Source organism: Sceloporus occidentalis, unplaced genomic scaffold (genome assembly GCF_023333645.1).
Source record: "Sceloporus occidentalis isolate IW3139 unplaced genomic scaffold, rSceOcc1.0.p SCAF_3, whole genome shotgun sequence".
Taxonomy (NCBI): domain Eukaryota; kingdom Metazoa; phylum Chordata; class Lepidosauria; order Squamata; family Phrynosomatidae; genus Sceloporus; species Sceloporus occidentalis.
In genome coordinates, this window is record NW_028316983.1 from 43,233,178 (window position 1) to 43,255,421 (window position 22,244).

The 22,244-nt window shown below is 42.2% G+C and overlaps 1 protein-coding gene across 1 annotated transcript; it reads left to right on the plus strand.

Annotated features, from left to right (window-relative positions):
• Window positions 1-12,527: 12,527 nt before the first annotated feature.
• LOC149315827 (eukaryotic translation initiation factor 6) lies at window positions 12,528-20,901 on the plus strand. The gene is made up of 6 exons (XM_089514217.1): window positions 12,528-12,698; window positions 15,097-15,182; window positions 16,603-16,778; window positions 17,808-17,984; window positions 19,617-19,798; window positions 20,604-20,901. The coding sequence occupies exons 1-6, from the start codon at window positions 12,592-12,594 to the stop codon at window positions 20,611-20,613; spliced, it is 738 nt and encodes a 245-aa protein (XP_089370343.1). The 5' UTR covers window positions 12,528-12,591; the 3' UTR covers window positions 20,614-20,901.
• Window positions 20,902-22,244: the final 1,343 nt, after the last annotated feature.

Sequence of the window (22,244 nt, forward strand, 5' to 3'; positions counted from 1 at the left end):
AAATTAATTCAAAAATATAAAAGCTCACCATCCCTTATTTTTAACTGGAGTACATGTCAAACATAGTTCCAAAATGCTGAGATGTCTTAATAAAGAATCTAGAAAAGTTACCATATGAGACATATGAGACCTAAAGGAACTCTGATATGGTATGATTCTAGAATTAATTTATAAGATAAAATACTCTGAAAGCTGCCTAAATGATTCATGTCTTCCTCCTGAACATATCTACTGGTTCTTGGAAGTACTTGGGTGACAACTAGATCACTAATTAACAGTGGTTTGAGTGTTGGACTATGGAAATCTATTTGGTCAGTGTGGATGACCTTGGAAAATGTTCTGTCTTACAAACAATAAATAAATAATATAAACAGAAGAACTCACTTACTTTAAAAGATTAAATAGTACATTAGTTTCAGTACAACTCTTTAGCAAAAGATGAAACCTCACTGGGTCTGATGTACACTACTCTGCATAAAGCATAGTACAGCCAACCCTCCACATTTGTGGCTTTGACTTTTGAGGATTTTATTATTCATGGATTTGATTAATATGTAATCTCTAGGTCCTCCAGCTTGATTCTGTCATCAACTTCTGCCAAAAATCACACTGGACGACCTAGAGATTCCTAGCAAGACACTTCTTAAGGCTTTTGTAAGTCCTCCAGTGCAATTCTATGGTCAACGTCCAGCAGGTGTTGACCACAGAGTTGCCCCGGAGGACCTAAAGATTCCTAAAGAGCTGTAAAAATATTTTTTTATTTGCAGATTTTCCACTTTCAGGGAGCGTGGGTCCTGGGCCCCTAAACCCAGCAAATGTAAAGGGTGCACTGTACAAAAACTGCACTTCCTATTTCATTGGTGTTTGTCACAGTTTAATAAATCATTTTAGTTTCACAATGCAATCATAATTAAGATCTTTGGGTAGTGCAGATTGATGTTAAGTAAGAAGCCATACCAAAGGGTAGATGCACATGACTGGAAATGCCCTGAAGATCATACTGTATAACCTGAATTATGTCTTGGTTCTGTGTACCTTGTGGATTTTTTTAAATTACAGGAACACAGTGTATTTATCCCAAATGGGTGGTCAATAACATTTTAATAATGGATATACACAGCCTTAGCACAGCTCCTTCTACCTGAGTCACTGAAAAAGAATTAGGGCACAGTCCAGCCAAAGTCTCTTTTATTCCATTGCGAGCTTAATTACATGCTTATCTAAAATGAGTGAGACTTAAATATGTTTAGCTTTGGCTACCTTATGCCCTCACTTAGTAGGGAGGAGCAGGTTGTCACCATTGATGCATGCCATTTCTCATAATTGAAACTGGATGTGTTTGTTTGTTTTCTAGCATGTGTTGAGGCAGTGGAGCCAAGATTTTCTGGGCTTGTTGTTGGAATCTTTGGGAGGGTTGTGATTATGCATTTTAGGGCCAGAGCAATCAAAATCAATCTAAATATTTCAGGATATTATTTTTAACCTCCAAAGCAGGTAACACTGCCCATAGCAATTTAGATTGTAAGTGCCTTGTACATCACTCATTTATTATTTCTATAAGCAAAAGGCTTTCCAGTGGCAATCCTGTCAACTACCTTACCTGCTGTTCTAAAGCCTCCCTTGGAATTCATTAAAAATAACCTTAAGTGACTCCAAACATGGACATGCATGTATGTTTTCACAGTTCTTGCAGATGCATGGCTGAGATAAAGACAGTCCAATTAATGAAACAATATAGCTCTAAGTTAAACAACAGGAAGGAATAGCTACATTGTCAAGAGTCTCATTTATGACAACCACCAACCTGGCTCACTATTTTCTACTTGGTACATTTTTAACTCTCCCTGAAATTTACCCTTCTTTCATTCCAGCTCCAATTCAACTCCAACTAACGTTAAACTGCCAGCTCTCCCTCCCCCCCCCCCCCGCCACCCTCCCACCATCTTCAGGCCTGTGTCAGGTTAACCTACAGTGTGACCAGGCACTCCAGTCCAATGTCCAATAAAGTTCTTACAAACACTACATGAACAGATGTTACCATGCATATATTAGCATGCAATGCAATATGTAAGCATGTAAATAAATGCATAAATAAATACTTCATGTTTGCCTGCTTTTCAGCTATTGATATGCTCAGTATGCATGATCTCAATTAGCCACAGCATACCTCTTCAAAAGCTGACAGGGAATGATGAGAGGTATAGTCCAACACATCTAAGAGCATCAGGCTGGCGAAGGCAATTCTATTCAGAACAATTTATTTTTTATAAGCAAACGGCTTTCCAATGGCAATTATATAACTGGTAAACCTCCTACATATAGAAGATGAATGAGATAGTGCAGCTGCTTCTCTAAAAACTCATTGAGCAGACATAAGTTTTATTTATTTATTTATTTAAACATGTTTGGTTTGTTCATCTCTTCTAGCACACCTCTACATATAAATCTTTTTTCATGTGAGAAATACCTTATTTATTTGTTGAGTACAATCTAGAAGAAATTCCTCTTGCTGGCACATTTGTTTACAGGAAACCATATTCGCTCATGTAGGGTTAAACTGAAGAGTATATATAGTGAATGCATATCTTCAATCATACTTGAAGATATCCATATATACCCATGCATCATGTATATCCGTGTGTAATAATTCAACCACCAAATATGTGCTTTCTTTAGGAGGCATTCATCTGCATTTAAAAGTGTTATGTTAGCAAAAGACTAAGGCCCCATTCTCACTAGCCCATTTGCACTGGATAGAACTGGACAGATCCAGTTGCCCCCATACCGAATCTGCCCAGAAAGACGGTCATACTACCCTTTACCTTGATCGATGCAATTTGCCCCTCTGAAGTTCACATTTGCAGTACCGCTTTAAAATTGAGCCTCCTTTGTTGTCAATCAAATTCACTTCCGCTTTCATCAAAGGTGACATATCCTACAGCCATTGGCCAACAGAATGGGTGCTTTCCCTCCTCCTTTTTTAAAAAAACTGGCGGCAGTGTGTGCATATTCTGTCAACTTGTCAAATTTAAAAATCTCCACATGTGTGTCTCTGTGTGTCTGTGTGATGTGTGTATTTGGGTCATTACAGATTATGGCAACCCTAAAACAACCCCATCCTGGGGTTTCTTGGTAAGATTGGTTCCGAGGAGAGTTGTCATTGCCTTTCCCCTGAGGCTGAGAGAGTGTGACTCCCCCAAAGTCATGGGTTTCCACAGGATTCCCTCTGAATGCCAGCCTCTAGCTTCCCCTTTGCTTCCAGCCCAGCATTTCCTCCTCTTTGGAACCTCTTCCCTTCCGTTCCCTTCCCTTCAAGCCCAATGCCACCTCCAAAGCCCTTGCCTCCCCGCCCCCATGCCATCCTTTTCCCTTCCCTTCCAGCCCAAAGCATGTGCATAATCTGTCACAATAATAATAATAATAATAATAATAATAATACCTCACCTCAGAATGCCACCTCTGCATCCTCTTTCTTTGCTTTCCCTCCAATTGCCACCCCAGAATGCCTTACATACACATATACATATGTAGCAAAATCATTCACACATTGTATCAATTTGCCAAAATTAAAAGGAAACACAAGCATTCGCATATGCTGTCACACACGCAAAAATAATAATAATAAAAGCCACTTGCAAAGTGAGGTGCCGTGCCGGCAGCAAGCAAATGAAAGGGAAATGTAGCACAAGAAGACACATTCTATCAATATGTATCAACTTGTAGAACAAGCATTCGCATAATCTGTTAAAAATAAAATTGGTATCCCCTGGGGTTTGGTTCCAGGACCATGCCATAAATACCAAAATCTGTGGATGCTGAAGTTCAATTTTCAAGCCATTATTGGTTGAATCCGTGGATAAAGAATCCATGGAATAGGAGGACCAACTGTACCAGCATAGGTCAGCATTTTAGGGCAGTTATTAGTCTTCAGTTTATCAGGAGGGTTGTCATGCAGAAAGCAGCCTGAATTGGACTTTATCTCAGCCTCTTTTATCCTCTCCTTATGCCCACTCAGTTTGTCTGTTGACCAGTCAAGACTCTCACAATTGAGTTGTACACTAGAGATATCTGTAGTGCAGGGGTTCCCAACCTGTGCTCCGATGATCCCTTAGGGCTCCACATGAACTTCCAAGGTGCTCCATGACAGCTCCAGGAAAATGAAAGAAATAAAAATTGAATGAAATTAAAGAAAAAGAATATATTCTTATATATACTTCTAAATACCATTAATTGTAAGACAAAGGGTAGGCCTCTTAGGGGCTCTGCCATAGAAATAAGGGCTCCGTAAGTCAAAAAGATTGGGAACCCTTGCTCCAGTGCTCCAACTTCTATCTTTCAGTTAGTCTCAAAGGTGTTGCAAGATCCCTTTGCATACTGGTTGTTCAGACTAACACGGTGATATCTTTGAATACTAGGACACTATCTTATCCAATAAAGATACATATCTTTCCATAACCCCATCTGTGATATGGCAGAAATCATCACTCATTATGGGGATTTGTAGTTTTGTGAGATATTTAGCCTTCTCTGTCAGAGAGCTCTGGTACTACAAGCTACAAATTCCAGGACTGAGCCATGATAGTTAAAGTGGTGTTAAACTGCATTGTTTCTGCAAAGCAGACTCAGCCTAGGAGACAAAACACAGCAAACTACATCAAGCAACCAAACTTCTCCTTAAGCAAAGCAGAAGAACTCTTTTATATAACCTTTCTAAAAACTTGGGATTCTGGGGCAGAATTCTGGGGCTTTAGAACAGTGGTTCCCAGCCCAGGGAGGCTTTGGATGCTGTTGGACTTAAAACACCCATTACCCATGCTGGATGGTTCTTCTGATAGATGAAATCCAAGAAACCTTGAGAATGATTGCTTTAGAACAAAAAATTATTCAGTTAATTAATACTGGGTGCCTTATGAAAAAATCTAAACAGAAAGGTTATTACTTCCTATTGGTATATCCAGAATTCCATGTGTAACATACCTGGCTGGAGATTCATAATCATAATCAATGTCAATTACCGCTTATTTTTAGAGACACTGAGGTAAGGGCAGTATTTTAAGCATAAGGCCACCTCATTCACCAGAGCTGTCATTAACAAGTTCAAATGAATGTGTTTGTGGTGGCTGTGTGTAAAGTAGCGAGGCACAGAATAGGATACTTGGGCATATCCAAAAAATGTCCTGATCCTGTAGTACAGTGGGCCCTTGGTATCTGCTGAGGTTTGGTTCCAGGACACCCCATGGATACCAAAAGCCATGGATTCTTAAGTTCCATTATATACAATGGCATAGTGAAATAGTACCACTTATATAAAGTAGTGAACAGCAAAGTTTGCTTTTTGGAATTTTCTACCCCAATTATTTTCAAGCCATGAATGGCTGAGTTGATGGATGCAGAATCCATGGATATGGAGAGCCAACTGTCTCTCTAAACCTAATAAACATTGGGCCCATTTTCACTAAACAGTCACAGAGCTATATCCCATTTTAACTGCTATGGCAATGTCCTATGGGATCCTGGGATTGGCAGGTGGTGGGATAGCATCCGCCTGTGAGGCAAGAGGTTATGCTGACAGCAGCAGTGTTACTGGTAGGATCTCCCATGTCAGGCAGGCTTTGCTGAGATGCCAGGCTACCACATATATAAGTCAAGCTCACAGGGCAGATTTTGGGCCCAGAACTATGGATTTAGATATGACCCATGGATAAGTCGAGGGTAAAACCTAGGGGCATGTAGCAAAATATGTTGCAATCCAATAAGGGGTTGAAAATGGCATATGTAGATGGATTTTTGTTTCCCCACTCTACTGCCACAACAATCACATTGTAAGATAGGTAAGGCTAAAACAGAATAGGTGGCCCAGTGGGCTTTGTTACTGAGCCTGAAACCAAGGAACTTTAAAAGAAGTAACGCCTAAGGCTGTATTTGGTTTATTATTAATCTGGCCTTGCACTTAGCCTTCCCTTATCTTAATGGCTCATCTGTACCTTTGAAGCAGAAACACTTCCAGTCTGGACTCTTTAACCTTATAAGAAACTAGAAGTAGAGAGTTTTTGTTTGTAGACTCTTTGGGAGTTGTAATGTAGGTTGAGTATCATCTTAAAAACTAAGTGCAACACAGGAACAATCCCCTTTCCTATAATAAGGAGTGATTGCTTTTTTAGGAATACATGAAACTGTCTTATACCAAGTAATTGTTATCCATACAGTACTGTTATCTCTGTTTGCCAGTAGCTTTTCAGTGGTCTCAGGCAAAGGAGTGTGTCTTTCTCTGCACTGCTACTGACTGACGCAGAGAAAAAAGGTGAGAAGAGACTAATGTAATGCTGTAAGTTGGCTTATTCTGCAATACAGTTCAGAAAGTACTGTACAGTTGATTCAAAATACGTAATTACTAACTGGAACCAGGCAGTGAGATCATATTATGTTGGTGTGTTTGTCTGCTGGCTCCAGTGATGTTTCTGGGCCCAGTTTTTACCATTAAATCTTGTAATACATTGGGGCTTGACAGACGGGCAGCTCAATGCCACAGCTGTCTTTGCTCTGAGTCAGTGCTGCAGCAGCCGCACGCTGCAGCATCAACGCGCTGCCAAAAAGAAGCTGCAAACGGGAGAGAGCACTGCCATGATGCCACTTCCTGCCAGTGACGTCTGGATGCTGCATGGCTCTTGCATCATTATGGTGGCCCCCATGTGGATGGGAGGCCACCATGATGGCGTTGCCATTACGAACTAGGGTTCGGGAGCATGCGCACTTCCGAACCCTAATTTTGGCCCGAGGTCTGCGCTTTCTGCCCATCTGTACTGAGCCATACCATAGAGACTAACTTGGCAGACATCTTTCCCCACATATACCTATCCAAAACCTTAAGATCATGTTCACAGATATTACCTTGAGTGCCACAGAATAAAATGAAGTGTGTAATTGCCCAAGAGAGTCTTTTTGGTAATACAGAGAGAAAGAGAATAGCTGATGTCAGAAAGAAAGAAAGAGGCAATGTGTCCACTTTCATCTGATTTAAATATGCAGTAGGATCCACCTCTGAGCCTCTGAACCGTACCATAAACTAAATATTCTGTACTTGTATGGGGTTTTGTTTTTGTTTTGGTATTTTGGTCTAATCTGATGGAGAGTTCTGGAGAACTCAAAGATTCACACATTTTTGTGACATTTTGGTAGGACTTTATGAAGATATAACCTACTTCTGATTTCTGTTTATATAAAACAAATCCTTCTTTTAATAAACTGCCCCACCCCTTCTTTGTTTAACTTTAATGGACTATAACATAGAATCTTAGAAATCTGAAATGCCACCCCTGGACACTCACAAGAACCGCCACTGAAGTTGTGGAGATCAGAAGAGCTGAATGGGCTCCATTCCCAAACTTAAAATGAGAGATCTCTCTCTTGTCAAGGTGACTTTGGAGTTCATCACATGCAGAAAAGAGATTTAAAAACTAGAAAAAAACCCACAAAAGAGGGTTGATTTTCACACGTGTCATTGTTAAACCTGTGTTAACCCAAACGGAAAGTAAACAAAAGCTGCTCCATTTTACCTTCAGCATTTTCCAAAAGTAAAAAGGAGCATCTTTTGTCTATTTTCTGTCCACTTTCCGTTCAGGTTAACACAAGTTTAACAATGACGTCCTGTGAAAATCAACCTGCTTTTGCAGTTTTTTTCTAGTTTAATAATAATAATAATAATAATAATAATAATAATACAGTTTATTTATAGACCGCTTTTCCAAAATAGATCAAAGTGGTGTACAACAGAACAAAACAAATCAATTCAAAATAAAACATAACATATTACAATCATAATCAAATGATAAAACTACTAAAATTACAATTAAAAACTATTAAAACCATACGACTATTAAAACCCAATACAAACTAGATGGATAAAACAATGTGCATATCGAGGAAAAACAATATCAGGATACATGGGGGAAAGCTTGTTGAAAAAGAAAAGTCTTGAGTTTTTTTCTAAAAAGGTCTAGGGAAGTGACGGAACGGAGCTCGTCGGGGTGTTCCAAATCTGCGGGGTTGAGATGGAGAATGCCCTTTGTGAGGTTGATGTATATCTCGTCTCTCGAGACCCTCAACAAATGCTTCCCGACCAACCTGAGAGTGCGGGGTGGATTGTATGGGGAGAAGTGGTCCGCCAAGTATCCTGGGCCCAAGCCATTTAGGGCTTTATAGGTAATAACCAACACCTTGTATTGTGCTCGGAAGCGAATGGGCAGCCAGTGTAGATCTTGCAGAATAGGTGTTATATGGTTAGCCCGGGAACATCCAGTGACCAGCCTTGCTGTCATATTCTGTACTAATGTCCAAAATCACTAACAGGGACACGCTTCCCCTGTCCATGCTCAGACGGAGATCATCGACTAAGGCGACCATGGCAATCTCAACTCCAAAGCCCGCCCGGAAGCCGGTTTGAAATGGGTCTAGAAAATCTGTTTCATCCAAGATCCCTTGAAGCTGGAAAGCAACTGCTCTCTCGATCACCTTCCCCAAAAAAGGCAGCAGCGAATCTGGCCGATAATTATTCCGAATTAGGGGGTCTAGGGAGGGCTCTTTTAGCAGCTGTTTTACTACTGCAGATTTTAGGCTAGATGAAAAGCACCCTTCCCTGAAAGATGAATTAATTATACAGCGTAACATCGCAGTTACCGACATCCCCGGAGCCGCCAGCCATGAGGGGCAGGGATTGAGGGAGCATGTTGTCTTCCTAACACTTCAAAGAATCTTGTCCTGTTTCTGCACGGGATTTCCACATGTGATAAACTCCTTAGAAAGCTGAGGTGCTGCAGCCATTTCCCTTGTAAACCAGCCCTTGGAAATCTTTGTGACAACCCAGGGTATATCCATACTGCAGAAAGAAGGCAGTTTGACACAACTTTAACTGTCATGGCTCCGTCCTGTGGAATTCTGGGTTTTGTAGTTTGGTAAGACATCAGCATGGTGTAGTGGTTTGAGTGTTGGACTATGACTCTGGAGACCAGGGTTCAATTCCCTGATTGGCTATGAAACCCACTGGGTGGTCTTGGGCAAGTCACACTCTCTCAGCCTCAGGGGAAGGTAGTGGCAAACCTCCTCTGTTCAAATCTTTACCCCTCCCCCAAAAACGCATTATAGGGTTGCCTTTATTATTGTTGTTAGCTGCCTCTGAGTTGACTCCAACTCATGGTGACCCTGTGGATGAGACGTCTCCAAGAATGCCTATTCTCCACTGCCCTGCCCAGATCATGAAAGCCCTTGCCCATAATCCCCTTTCTTTCTTTCTTTCTTTCTTTCTTTCTTTCTTAGCATTATTGTTTTTTCTAGTGATCCATGCCTTCTCATTATGTGGCCAAAGTACAATAGTCTCAACTTGATCATCTTTGCTTCCAAGGAAAGCCCTGGTTTGATCTGTTCAAGAACCCATTAGTTTGTTTTCTTGGCTGTCCATGGTATCCTAAATACTCTTCTCCAGAGCCACATTTCAAATGAATTGATTTTCTTTCTGTCTGCTTCCTCCACTGTCCAGCTCTTACATCCGTACATGGTAATTGGGAATACAATGGCTTGGATGATTCTGGGTTTAGGGCTAGTATGTCTTTGCTCTTCAGTATCTTTTCCAGTTCTTTCATAGCTGCCCTTCCCATTCCTAGTCTTCTTCTTATTTCTTGATTGCAGTCTCCATTCTGGTAAATGTTTGATCCTAGATATGAGAATTCTTTAACTATTTCAATTCCCTCGTTGTCTAGATTGAATTTGTGTATTTCTTCTGCAGTCATTATTTTTGTTTTCTTTGTGTTCATCATTAGGCCTTTCATCTTTGACCTTCCTTATTAACTATTCCAATTCCTGATTGTCTTCTGCTAATAATATGGTGTCATCTGCAAATCTTAGGTTGTTAATGTTGCTTCCTCCTATCTTAACTCCTCCTTTCTCTGATTCTAAGTCTGCTTTTCTTCTCATGTTTTCAGCATATAAATTAAACAAGGAAGGTGAGAGGATGAAGCCTTGCCTGCCCACTTTGCCTATTGGTAGGGTTGCCATATCCCGCCTGGGGGCGGGACTTTCCCGGTTTGGGGCGTGGCCACATGGTCCCGCCCCGGTTTGGCCCCGCCCCCAGGACCCCCCACCCACCCCCACCGACGCCAGGCAGGGAAAAGAGCCTCGCCTCAGCAAGGCTCGTTCCCTGCTTGGCCTCCTCCGCTTGCCAGGGAGTCGGCCTGTGAGGGCCAGGGGAAAGGGTCTCGCCTCGGCAAGGCCCTTTTCCCCTCCCTTGCCGCTTTCCCCGCCGGCCACGGAGGCTTCAAGGCAGGGACGAAGGGTCTCGCCTCGGGGAGACCCTGTTCTCCCTGCCTTGAAGCTTCCTCCGCCGGCCAGGGAGGCTTCAAGGCAGGGAGGAAGGGTCTCTCCGTGAGGGGAGACCCTTTCCTCTCTGCCTTGAAGCTTCCTCCGCCAGCCAGGGAGGCTTCAAGGCAGGGGAAAGAGCCTTTCTTCTTCTTTCTCCTCCTCCTCCTCTTCTTCTGTCTCCTCTCCTCCTCCTCTTTTTCCTCTTCTTCCTCCTCCTCCTCTTCTTCTCCACCTCTTCTTCTCCACCTCATCCTTCCCCTCTTCCTCCCCTTTTTCTTCCTCTACTTCCTCTTCTTCCTCCTCCTCCTTTACCCCTCCTCCTCCTCCTCTTCTTCCTCCTTTTCTTCTTCTCCGCTTCCTCCTCCTCTGCTTCTTCCACTCTTCCTCCTCTTCTGGTTTTTGGCCAGAAAGGGAAACACATTTCTGCCATCTGTCTAGGAATAATGCCAAATGTCCTCCATTTTTATCATGCCTAAGAAACATGCATTTATAAGAATTTTTTTAAAAAAACCATCAATTTTTGAGCGTCCTCCATTGTTTTCAAAATGTGTCCTCCATTTGAAAATTTTGATCTATACATTCAAATGCTTTCTTGTAGTCTATAAAACACATGCTGATTCTTTTTGAGAATTCTTTGGATTTTTGGGGGGTACAGATGGCAGAAAAGGCGTGGTCCACAGTCGCCCCTTTTCTTTCCGGGTTGGAGGCAGGGCAGCCTCACCGGCAGCCCCTGCATGGCTTCCCCGTGGCCTGGAAAGGGGTGTCCATGGGGCTTCATGCCCCATGGACACCCCAACAGGCTCAGCCAGAGGAGAAAGGGGCCGTTTGGTGCCTTTCCCGCTGGCTTTGTTCCTGTGGCAATCTAGTTGCAGCAGGAACAAGGTGCCCTCCCAGATGGAGCTCTGTTTCGGAGCTCCTTCTCACGGCGCATATAGGGCACCCTAAGCACCCTCCAGCGGTGCGATGATGTCAGGCGTGCGCCAGTCCATTTAGACGTGGCATGCATGTGACAACATCGTCACACACGGCATATGGATGGCGCCCTCCATACGTAGTAGAGCTGGGGAGCATGCGGTTGCTGCACGCTCCCCAGCCTACTATTGGCTCCAGCATGGCACTTCTGTGCCGTCTGTACTGGGCTTTGGATATAGCCTCTATGTAAATATAGATTTGCACTTTCATCTTTGACCTTCCTTATTTACTGTCCCAGATCCTTAATGTCTCCTGCTAATATCATGGTGTTGTCCACATATCTTAAGTTGTTAATGTTCCTTCCTCCTATCTTCACTCCTCCTTTTACAGGTTATCTTAAAGTTGCCATAAAATTTGGAAACAACTGGAAGGGCACAGAAGAAGAACAACAACAAAGGCACCAAAGTTCTCTGTCAGACCAGGCCAAATGCCTCAATAAACTACAAATCCCAGGTTCCCCACAAGATGGAGCCACGACAGTTAAAGCGGTGTCAAACTGCCTTCCCTGATTGATCGATCGATCATTCCATGATAGTGATGTGGGATGCCCTGTTCGCCCCGTGAGGCCTCATTTTAATTATGCTTAATTTTGTTAATTTTATTTATTGAATGTATTTTATGATGTGTGTGTCAGTTTAATTGGGAGGTAAGGGGATTACAGTATGCTATTTTTAATTATATGGTTTTATTGTTGTCAGTATTGTGTTTTATGATTGTTACCCGCCTCAATCCTTTGGGGAGAGGCGGACTATAAATAAACATTTGTTATTGTTATTGTTATTATTTGCTTCATTTCTTCAGTGTGGCAATGGCCCAGTGATGTGTGTGTCAGTTTAATTGGGGGTAAGGGGATTATGGTATTTTTTAATTATATGGTTTTAGTGTTGTCAGTGTTGTGTTTTATGTTGTTATCTGCCTCGATCCTTCAGGGAGAGATGAGCTATAAATAAATATTTATTATTGTTGTTGTATTATTCTTTTATTATTAAATTGTTGTTGTCGTTGTGCTTCATTTCTTCATTGAGGAATGGCCCAAGAAGAAACAGTGCTGTTCTTCAAGTGAACATACTTCCCTCCCTGTGCCAATAACCTCTTCCCAGCACTAGGTGGCGCTAAGCGAAGACCAGGGACGCTCTAGCCACCATCTCGGATGCCCCGCCCAGAAGAGAGGGCGAAGTCTCACCGGAAGTGGCGTAATTCTTCTTCCGGGGGTCGCCGCGTGTCCCGGAAGCCGGGGCCGGGGCTCCTTCTTCGCTCCGAGTCAGGGCCAAGATGGCGGTGCGGGCCAGCTTCGAGAACAACAACGAGATCGGCTGCTTCGCCAAGCTGACCAACGCCTACTGCCTGGTGGCCATCGGGGGCTCCGAGGGCTTCTACAGGTCGCTCTGCTGCCGGCGAAGGGGCGGGGAGGCGGGGAGGGACACAGAATGGAGGCCTGCCTTCAAGGGCAACGGGGGACCTTTATGTTGGAAGTGTTGCCTCTATATGGCGACCCTGAGGCGGCCCTGATGCTCTTAGCATTGGGAGTATCAGGGTTCCTTTTCTGGTGGCTCTTTGGGGCTCCGTGGCCATGATCTAGAAGAGCTTATCCCTGGCCTCCCTTATGAACTCTCCCAGTTCCTTAATGCCTTCTGCTGGCATGAAAGTGCTCTCCCCATATCTTAGGCTGTTAAAGTTGGCTGAGGCTGAACGCAAAGGAATCAGAAATAATGGCTGCAGCAGAAGCAGAAGAAACACACAAGTTCAATCTGGGCAACAAAGGAATGGGAATAGTTAAAGAATCCCCACAGTTAGGACCAAACATTGGCCAGAATGGAGACTGCGGTCAAGAAATAAGAAGAAGACTAGGGATGGGAAGGGCAGCTGTGGAAGAACTGGGAAAGATACTGAGGAGCAAAGCCATTCTCTGCAGATGCCAGACACAGATGCAGGAGAAACATCGGGAATAAACTCTTCTGGGACATGGCCTCACAGCCTGAAAAACCCACAGAAAGCGAGGAATGCCGGCCATGAAAGCCTTCGACTTCATATTATTACTACTACATTTCTTTGTATAGCGCCATAGGCAGTACATGGCACTTTACAAAGGAGAGAAAACAACACTCCAGAACAAACAAAAGCCTGCTTACGGCGCACGGTCTAAAACCACGAACAAGATGATAAAATTAATAAAATATAACTATAACAAAGTTAAAACAGTACTATAAAATGTAAATTAATACAAACAATGTATCATGAAATATACAGTCGTAAAAATCAAGACAAAAGTTGGAAAGCTTCCCTGAATAGAATAGTTTTTAATTTGGACTTAAAGTGGTCTAAAGAGGCGCTGGTCTGCAAATTCATGGGGAGGAGAATATCATGGGGTTTCCTGGGCAAGTTTCTTCAGAGGGGTTTGCCTTGAGTGTCCTCTGAGGCTGAGAGAGTGTGACTTTTGCCCATGGTCGCCAGTGGGTTTCCTTGACCGAGTGTGGATTCAAACCCTGGTTTCCAGAGTCATAGTCCAAAGTTCAAACCACTACACCATGCTCCATCTACACTGTAAAAATAACACAGTTTGACATCACTTTAAGTGGCTTTGTGCAGAGTGTCCTCCTTTTCCAAGACGTGTCCTATATTCCAATCCTCTGTCGGGGGAGGAATTTCAAAACGTCCTCTGTTTTGAGCAGGACAAATAAGCACAGATTTACGTTTGTGTGAGTATATTTTCGTTTTGGTCACATCCTCCGCTTTTCTCGAAGGGCCTCCATTTTGCAGTGCCCTCTCCCTCCGTAGTGGAGAGGATGTCAGTTTGCCTTGATCCTGTGGAATCCTGGGATTTGCCTTCTCTGCCAAAGAGTGCCGGCACTTTGCCAAACTACAAATCCCAGGATTCTGGAGGATGGCAATCAAGGGGGTATTCAGTTGCACATTATTTCTACAGTGTAAATCAGTGGTCCCCAAACTGTGCCCTTTAAGGGATTTTGGATTTCATCTCCCAGAATCCCAGACTATTGGCCAACATGGCTGAGGCTTCTGGGAACTGAAGTCCAAAATCTCTTAAAGGGCACAGTTTAGGGACCACTGGACTGTAGTTGCATCCATAGTTCTCTTAGTCAAGGAATACTGCCAATTCCTTCCTCTGAAATATAGCACCCGGTATTTGTTGGCAGTCCTCCATCCAAGTACTAGCCAAGGCTGGCCCTGCTTAGCTGGGATCTGGTGCCTTTAGGCCTCTGGCTCTAGCAAAGCCAAACCCTAATTGAAAACACAACAAAACACCAAATGCAAACTCTTCTCCAGCTCCCCAAAATATTCACAGTTCTATGGAGAGTTAATGAGGGTGGCTTTATCTAATTGAGAGTGAATTTTCATTTCCTCATTCCTGGCAGACTAGATAGACTCCCTCCTTGTTATCTTTTTTTTTTAATCCAGTTAGACTGTTGGAACTGATCTCAGGCCTGTTACAGACTGCCAAAATAAAGCTGCTTCAGGTCTCTTTGGGGGTATGCTACTTAAATGATGCATGCATCCTAAGAATCCGGAAGCTGCACCAAAAGCTGCCCTCCAGTGCTTAGGAATGCAGTGTGGCTTTGGTGCAACCTCCGGACTCTTAGGACCTATGCATCATTTAAATAGCATACCTCCAAAGAGACCCGAAGCAGCTTTATTTTGGCAGTCTTTCTGTGAAAGGAGCTTTAGTTGAATGGCTATTGGGTTTGTTAGAAAAAATTCTCAAGGTTGCCCCTTGCAGGTTATATATGTTCTACTTTTAAATATCCTTTTGCTTTCTTTTAGTGTATTTGAAGGGGAGCTTTCTGACACCATTCCTGTAGTCCACGCTTCAATCGCTGGATGTCGAATCATTGGCAGAATGTGTGTAGGTAAGTTGTATTACTCAGATGATTTCAGCTCTTCTTCAGAGACAAATTTCCTAGCATTTTAGTGTTGGAAATACCCTGTCAAGAATTTTCTAATAAGCCAGAGGAATAGAGCAAACTACTATTGAAGCTGTAAGATATAAACCTACCGTGGGTCCAAAACACACTGCAGAAGAAATAACAACAACAACAACAACAACAATAATAATAGGATTTATTTATATGCCACCCAATCACTGGGAATCTGGGCGGCTTACAACAGAGGGGATAATAGACGGTTCCCTGCCCTCAGGCTTACAATCTAAAAAGACACGACACAAAAGGAGAAGGGAATGGTGAGGGGGGGAGGGGATCAGGTCCAGCATTCCAGTTTGAGACCACTTTAACTGGCCTATCTCAGTGCTAGGGAATCCTGGGAACTAGTTGTGTGAGACATTTAGCTTTCTCTGCCAGAGAGTTCTGGGGCCATAATAAAACTACAGTCCCCAGGATTCCTAGCACTGACATAGGGCAGTTAAAGCAGTCTCAAACGGGATTATTTCTGCAGTGTGTTTTGGACCACAGAGTCCTATTGAGAGCATTTTGAATGAGGTAGTTCAGAAACTCCTCAGTATTCTTCCCCCCCGCCTTCCCCCCGGTAACTTACCTTATGTGATGGTGATTTGTATTAAAGAGAAAGAAACTTATTGAAATTCTGGGGAAAGAAGAATTGACATCACTGGTCTCAATGTTGTTAGCACCACTGGTGTGTGCGTTGTGTGCCTTCAAGTTGTTTCTAAATAATGGCAACTCTAAGGTGAACCCATCATGGGGATTTCTTGGCAAGATTTGTTCAGAGGAGGTTTGCTATTGTCTTCTCCTGAGGCTGAGAGCATGTGACTTGTCCAAGGTCACTCAGTAGGTTTCACAGTATGCTGAGTATACTGGAGGTCCAGGTGTATAATGGCTGTTCCTTTTCCTGGCCATGCAACACAGGCAGATGATGCCCAGCTTCCTCCTCCCATTATTTGGCTGTAGGGATGCACTTACGTTCTGTTAAGCTGCCTTGTGCACTTATTTGTTTTTGGACAAGAAAGTGCCTGTATTCTTCTATCTGCAATGATTAAAAAAGTGGATACATTGGTATAGTAGGTGGTTGTGCCAGCATTTTTCATCAACAGCATTCCAACAATAGTCTATCAATTGTGACAGTGGTACATCACATAGTCTGTTTGGGAAAGGGGGTAAAGATGGTGCTACCAGAATATGCCTGATGACCTTTATTCTCTTCTAGCCTATGATCTTTATTCTCTTCTAGCCTATGATCTTATTTTTTTGTCCACAGGTAGCTTTGTGGGACAGAGCTTTATGCGAAGGGGGGAAAAGAAGACAGGAATTCAGATCTTTTATTCCTAAAACCTAATTTTTCCTCTTTTCTTTTTAGGAAATAGGCATGGACTGTTAGTCCCAAGCAACACCACAGACCAGGAGCTTCAGCACATAAGGAACTGCCTTCCAGACTCTGTGCGAATTCAGCGTATAGAAGAGCGCCTCAGTGCCTTGGGAAATGTCACTACATGCAATGATTACGTAGCACTTGTCCATCCCGACATTGACAGAGTAAAGGCGTCTTTTAATCTAAAATTTTCAGCCCTTAGCATTCTGCTATCGCTAATTAGATATTTCACAAGTGCACCAATTCAGAGGAAGGCCTCTTTCATCTATTCAAGGTTCCTTTTTAAAAATAGGGCTGATTTTGTGGACCATGAATTGTCAAAGGCAAAAGGTGACTATTGGCTTTGCCTGTTTAGAAATACTGCCTCTCTAAATGATTTCCCTGTCCCCTAAGAGACTGGGGTGAGAAAGAATAAAAATGTTCAAGAAGTATGAAGCAGACCAAAAATTTAAAGCAAGGTACAAAAAAAGAGAGAGCATAAATAGCGTAGTATGAGAACAAGTGTGGCGTAGTGGTTTGGGTGTTGGACTCTGGACACCAGGCTTCGAATCCTGCTCTTCCATGAAACCCAGTGGGTGACCTTGGGCAAGTCACACACTTTCAGCCTAAGGGAAAGGCCATGGCAAATCTCTTCTGAATATACCTTGCCAAGAAAGCCTCATGATAGGTTTAGTCTCCCACAGAGATAAAGTGTTTGAGGGTGTGTGGGCACATATTTTTATTCTGTGTAGTCGAAGGCTTTCATGGCCAGCATCCATGTTTTTTTTTTTTTGTGGGTTTTTTGGGCTATATGGTCATGTTCTAGAAGATTTTTTATTCTGTTTACTCTAGGCCATGTGTTTTGTTTTTTTAAAGTATACATTTAATTTGGCCTAAAACCCCTGAAAGGAGCAGTAGTGAAAACCAGGTGCTGCAGGTTGTATCTCAGAGGACAATGGCAAACAACCTCTGGGTATTTCTTGCCTAAGAAAACCTTGTGGAATTCATGGAGTCTCCATAAGTCCAGAGGTGATTTGAATGCAACATGAACAAATTTAATTTTCAAAAGGCTTCTCATATAAATATTTTAATGTAAATTTGTTACAGTTTATCAGTTGATTATCAGTCAATCAAAGTCTGATACCAAATCATTGATAAAAGGTTCGTTGTTTTTACAGCCTTGTTTTTAGATGATCTCAATGTTCTTTTTATAGGAAACAGAAGAGATTTTAGCAGATGTATTAAAAGTGGAAGTATTCAGACAGACAGTAGCAGAGCAGGTTCTGGTAGGAAGTTACTGTACTTTCAGCAACCAAGGAGGACTGGTGCACCCCAAGACTTCAATTGAAGACCAGGATGAGCTCTCCTCATTGCTGCAAGTCCCACTTGTGGTAACTATGTGTTCTGTTCAGATGTTGGAATGCTCAATTTCATTATAATCTCTGAAACACTTTCCAAGATCAGTTTTTCAAGTGTTCTCATCATTACTTGTTTGTGTGAAGGGGTAGACAGCGTATTCACACTTAGGTTAGCCTTCTGTTAGGTACCTGTACTTGAGTAGGTTTCTCTTATGCCTACATATATCTTGTTTTGGGCGGGAGAGCTACAGCAGTTGTTCCCTTCCTCCTTCCACAATGCCCTAAGCCTTCTCCCCCCCCCTCCCCCAGATTCCATGTCTGATGGGGAGCATGCAGAATTACAGAGAAGCATCTTGCTACACCCACAGAGGACTCTTTTGTGTAAGGAATAAACATGTCAGTTACAGCTGAGGGAAGGGACAGCTGGTAGTGTCTGCCTGTGATTTCAGAGCTGAGAGAAGAGACATCATCATCTTAGATATTCAGGTCTGAGAAGATGGCTTCTTCTTTCTTCTCTTGTAGAACTGCAGCCAGACACTGCTCAGGTGCCACCCCCTTTTCCCTTGCCACTAATGGGCTTGAGGGCACACTCTGGCATTGAAAAGGTTGGTTGCATTGGTGGGGAAGGTATACTGGTGAAGCATTATGTTCTGCCAGCTTGGTGAATGATCTTGGCCATATTCTCCTCAAACCCTTTCTTACTCAGATTGAGCCAGTACAGAGCTATGTTAGGTTTAAAGGAAAGGAAACAAATGGAAGAGTATTGCTGAAAGTAGTATATTGTATAGTTTGAGCATGAGTTGATGCACACATCCATGTATGCGTGGAGTGGGGTGTATGCAATATTCTGGGAATAGAAACGCTTGTGAAAGGGTATTTGGTCCCCATAAGTGTGCACTTGTGTTATAAAGTGTTTGCAGAAGCCCAGTGGCTTATATAAACGCACTTAGTGAGCTTAGATTGCCATTTAGCAATTTGGATCTGGTTCTCTTACATACAGTATTGTGTTATGTGAGAACATCATAAATTAGATCATATATGCCTTCTGGTTCTGAAAGGTTTGGTTCTTGTCTGTGGGGGGGGGGGGGCATAGGACCCCCATGAAAGTGGGAAAACTACAAATAATTTTTTTTACCTGAGAAAGCACCTCTTGAGGAATCTCTAGGGCAACTCTGTAGTCAACATCTGCTGGATGTTGACCATAGAACTGCAATGGTGGATCTAGAGATTGTTAGAGAGAACATGATGAAATCTGTGAATAATCAGTGCCGCAAAAGTCAAGGTCGCAAACATGGAGGGCCCAACTGTTTTGTATTTCCAGTAAAACTTACTTCAGGCAACTCATTAAATAGATTCCAAACACTAAATTATCAATTATTAATAGGTTACTTAATCCTCACCATTGTGCATCTAGACTTCATTAGAGAGAGTTATATATTTGAGCAGTAGTACAGGCCCTCTGTATCCACTGGCATTTGGTTTCAGGACAACTACCACCACCCCATGGATACAAAAATCTGTGAATGCTTATTTTTCACGACATGGATTGTTGAACGTATGGATGCATAATCTGGTATGGAGGGCCAACTGTATTTTTCTTTATATTCACAAATGAGCATGAAAGAAAACCTCTTAAGCAGTGCCTCTGACTATCTTTCTCACCAGGCTGGAACTGTTAACCGTGGTAGTGAGGTGATTGCAGCTGGAATGGTTGTGAATGACTGGTGTGCCTTCTGTGGTCTAGATACAACCAGCACAGAGCTATCTGTTATTGAGAGTGTCTTCAAACTCAATCAAGCACAACCAAGTACCATTGCTACTAAGATGAGAGAATCTTTGATTGACAGGTATTTATTTTATTTTATTTATGTGTTGCCCTTCTTCTGGTACAGGTCCTGGGCAAATCAAATATTCATTTTCTTTTAAATCAAACATTCATTTACATTTATCAAGCAAATGCATCTAGGTTAGTGATAAGCCAAATTGTTAGTTTACTTAATATTGCTTCCCTGCCAAAAATGGTGGTTTGATTGAAAGAAAGGCAAATTTCTCCAGTCACTGGTATCATTTCCAGAAGATCATCACTTTTGTATAGGTAGCACAAGTATTACTTCCATCATTTGAAGAGGTTTCACCATATTCCCCAAACCTGCTCCCCTTTTTGGACAGTTACCATTTGAACCAATGTTTTCTGTGGCTTGACTCTTGCAAGGTGTTCTGGAAAGTTTTTGAAACCCTTCAGCCATGCTTGGATTTGCTATCAGTATGAGAACTTTATATTTTGTTGCTGGCTTAGGGAGTGGTCAAAGGGAAGTGAATATAGTGGAAACTGTTGGATTTGCATCCATTTATGTGGCATGTCTGATTTCCAGTATTGATTTATTTGGAATGGCTGTCTCCTCTTTTCAGAGCTAGCCACTGTTTTTATATGCTTACAATTATGGTGCGCCTGCACCATACGCAGCTTCCAGCTTATGCTGAATCTGCACGTCAAAGAAATGGCTTGTGTGCCTATGAGAGTTTTTCGATTTTGAGTTGACCATCCTTGATATTTTAAAGGACATGCATGAAAATATGGCAGGTATGAAGCCCTATACATGTTTTTGGATAGCCTTTATTTCTGTTATTTCTTCTTTTCTTTTTTTAAAATAGCTTGACATGATGTTCTCCCCGGCCACTGCAGAAACTGCAGTAGTGAAAATGCCTGATCATGATCTCAACTCTTCTCCGAAGTAAATGCTTTGTTAATACTCCTGCAGTCTCGGAACAAATTCTGCTACAGTCAGCTTCAAAACCATATTGTTAAAAACTTCTTTTGCGAAACACTCATGTGTCTCTCTTTATTTGATGAAGTGAAGACCTGTTTACGATTTCTGAGATTATGATTAAAGACAGCTGTTATTACATGCTATAATAATAATAAAACATTTATTTCCTATACTGATACTCACCACGTTGTCCGAACCATTTGTGCTAAGAAGTGGAATGAGAACTTTGGTTAATATTTCTTTGGAGCTTTGCACGATAGTGTCCACATCCAGAGCAGACTAGATTAACCTAGTTTGAAACTTGAATTACTCTCTTGCATCCATTCAGTAGACAGCCGCTTGCTTTTTAAAGGACTGAAAGATCCCATGCATTCTATTAAACAAATGGACACAACCAGTACTTCTAAATGCCAGTGGCATATATCTGTATAGAAATGTACACAGTCTGGTTGAAACATATGCATAAGAACAATATGTTCAGCAGTGAGTCTTTTTCATTAAGGAAATAGTAAGCCTAGGTAAGAATTTTTGAGCTGTTAATTCCATGCATACCAGTCAACCCACATCAACCTTTCTGGTACCTATGTCTTAGGCACCAGGTGTCCTGTGAACTGCTCTGTATTTCTTTTGTTACACAGGACTTTAAAAATCCTTACAATTAGATGTTTTTGAGGTGAGGAGAGGTCTGTTAAGTGGGTTAACAATTAAAGCTCTAATATTAATCCAGAAAAATTATTATGGGTTTTATGATTTCTGTATACACACTTGGCTTTCAGTCTTGGCCTGTTGCAGGGATGGACATTGTGTGGTCTTTAGATGTTATTGAACTGATTCCTCACCATTGAATGTGTTAACGAGATCCACCTGGAGTTGCAGTTCAGCAACATCTGCTGACCAGGACAATTTCCACCCCATACCTGTTTCTTATCCTGTCCTTTCCTTAGAGTTGACCCTCACAGATAAACAGTTCCTGCAATTTTGACTCACTGTTGCACTTTAGAAAATCTAATGAAATCAAGACTTTTGCCTCTTGGTATAGATTCACTGAATTTAAGACTATGGCCACTAAATGTGCTTCTATACTTTCTAGATAACAAAGAAAAAAATAATACTTTAGAGCCATAAAATTCTAATCCCAAAGTTACGATTTATAAAGTGTTTGAGAGATTTGACTTATACTTTTGGTTGCAGCCATAATGAAATAATAGTGCACCGCATCTTTTCTCTGTAGAGGAACTGTAACGCCCTGAAGCAGGCGTGTGCACACATGCATATATGTGTATGTTTGAAAAAAAATCTTGATTCTGGAAGAAGTGTTGGGAGACACAAAACTGGTGTGCCCAGTTATGGTACATAGGAACTATCCAGTATGAATAATACAAGAGTGAAGAAGCTAAGATTTTGTTTGCGATCCTGCATCAGATAGGCAGCTGCAACATTGTGATTACACTCCATCTCCTGATTTGACCCACAACCCACCCTTTTCAAATCCAGACAACCATAGTGAGGGATAATTCTGCAGTGC

Excerpts from the sequence above, each read along its gene's own strand:
- LOC149315827 (XM_089514217.1), top strand. The coding sequence starts at position 12,592 with ATGGCGGTGCGGGCCAGCTTCGAGAACAACAACGAGATCGGCTGCTTC. Across the intron at positions 12,699-15,096 it reads GGCTCCGAGGGCTTCTACAG|TGTATTTGAAGGGGAGCTTT; the intron begins GTCGCTCTGCTG and ends GCTTTCTTTTAG. Across the intron at positions 15,183-16,602 it reads CATTGGCAGAATGTGTGTAG|GAAATAGGCATGGACTGTTA; the intron begins GTAAGTTGTATT and ends TTTTCTTTTTAG.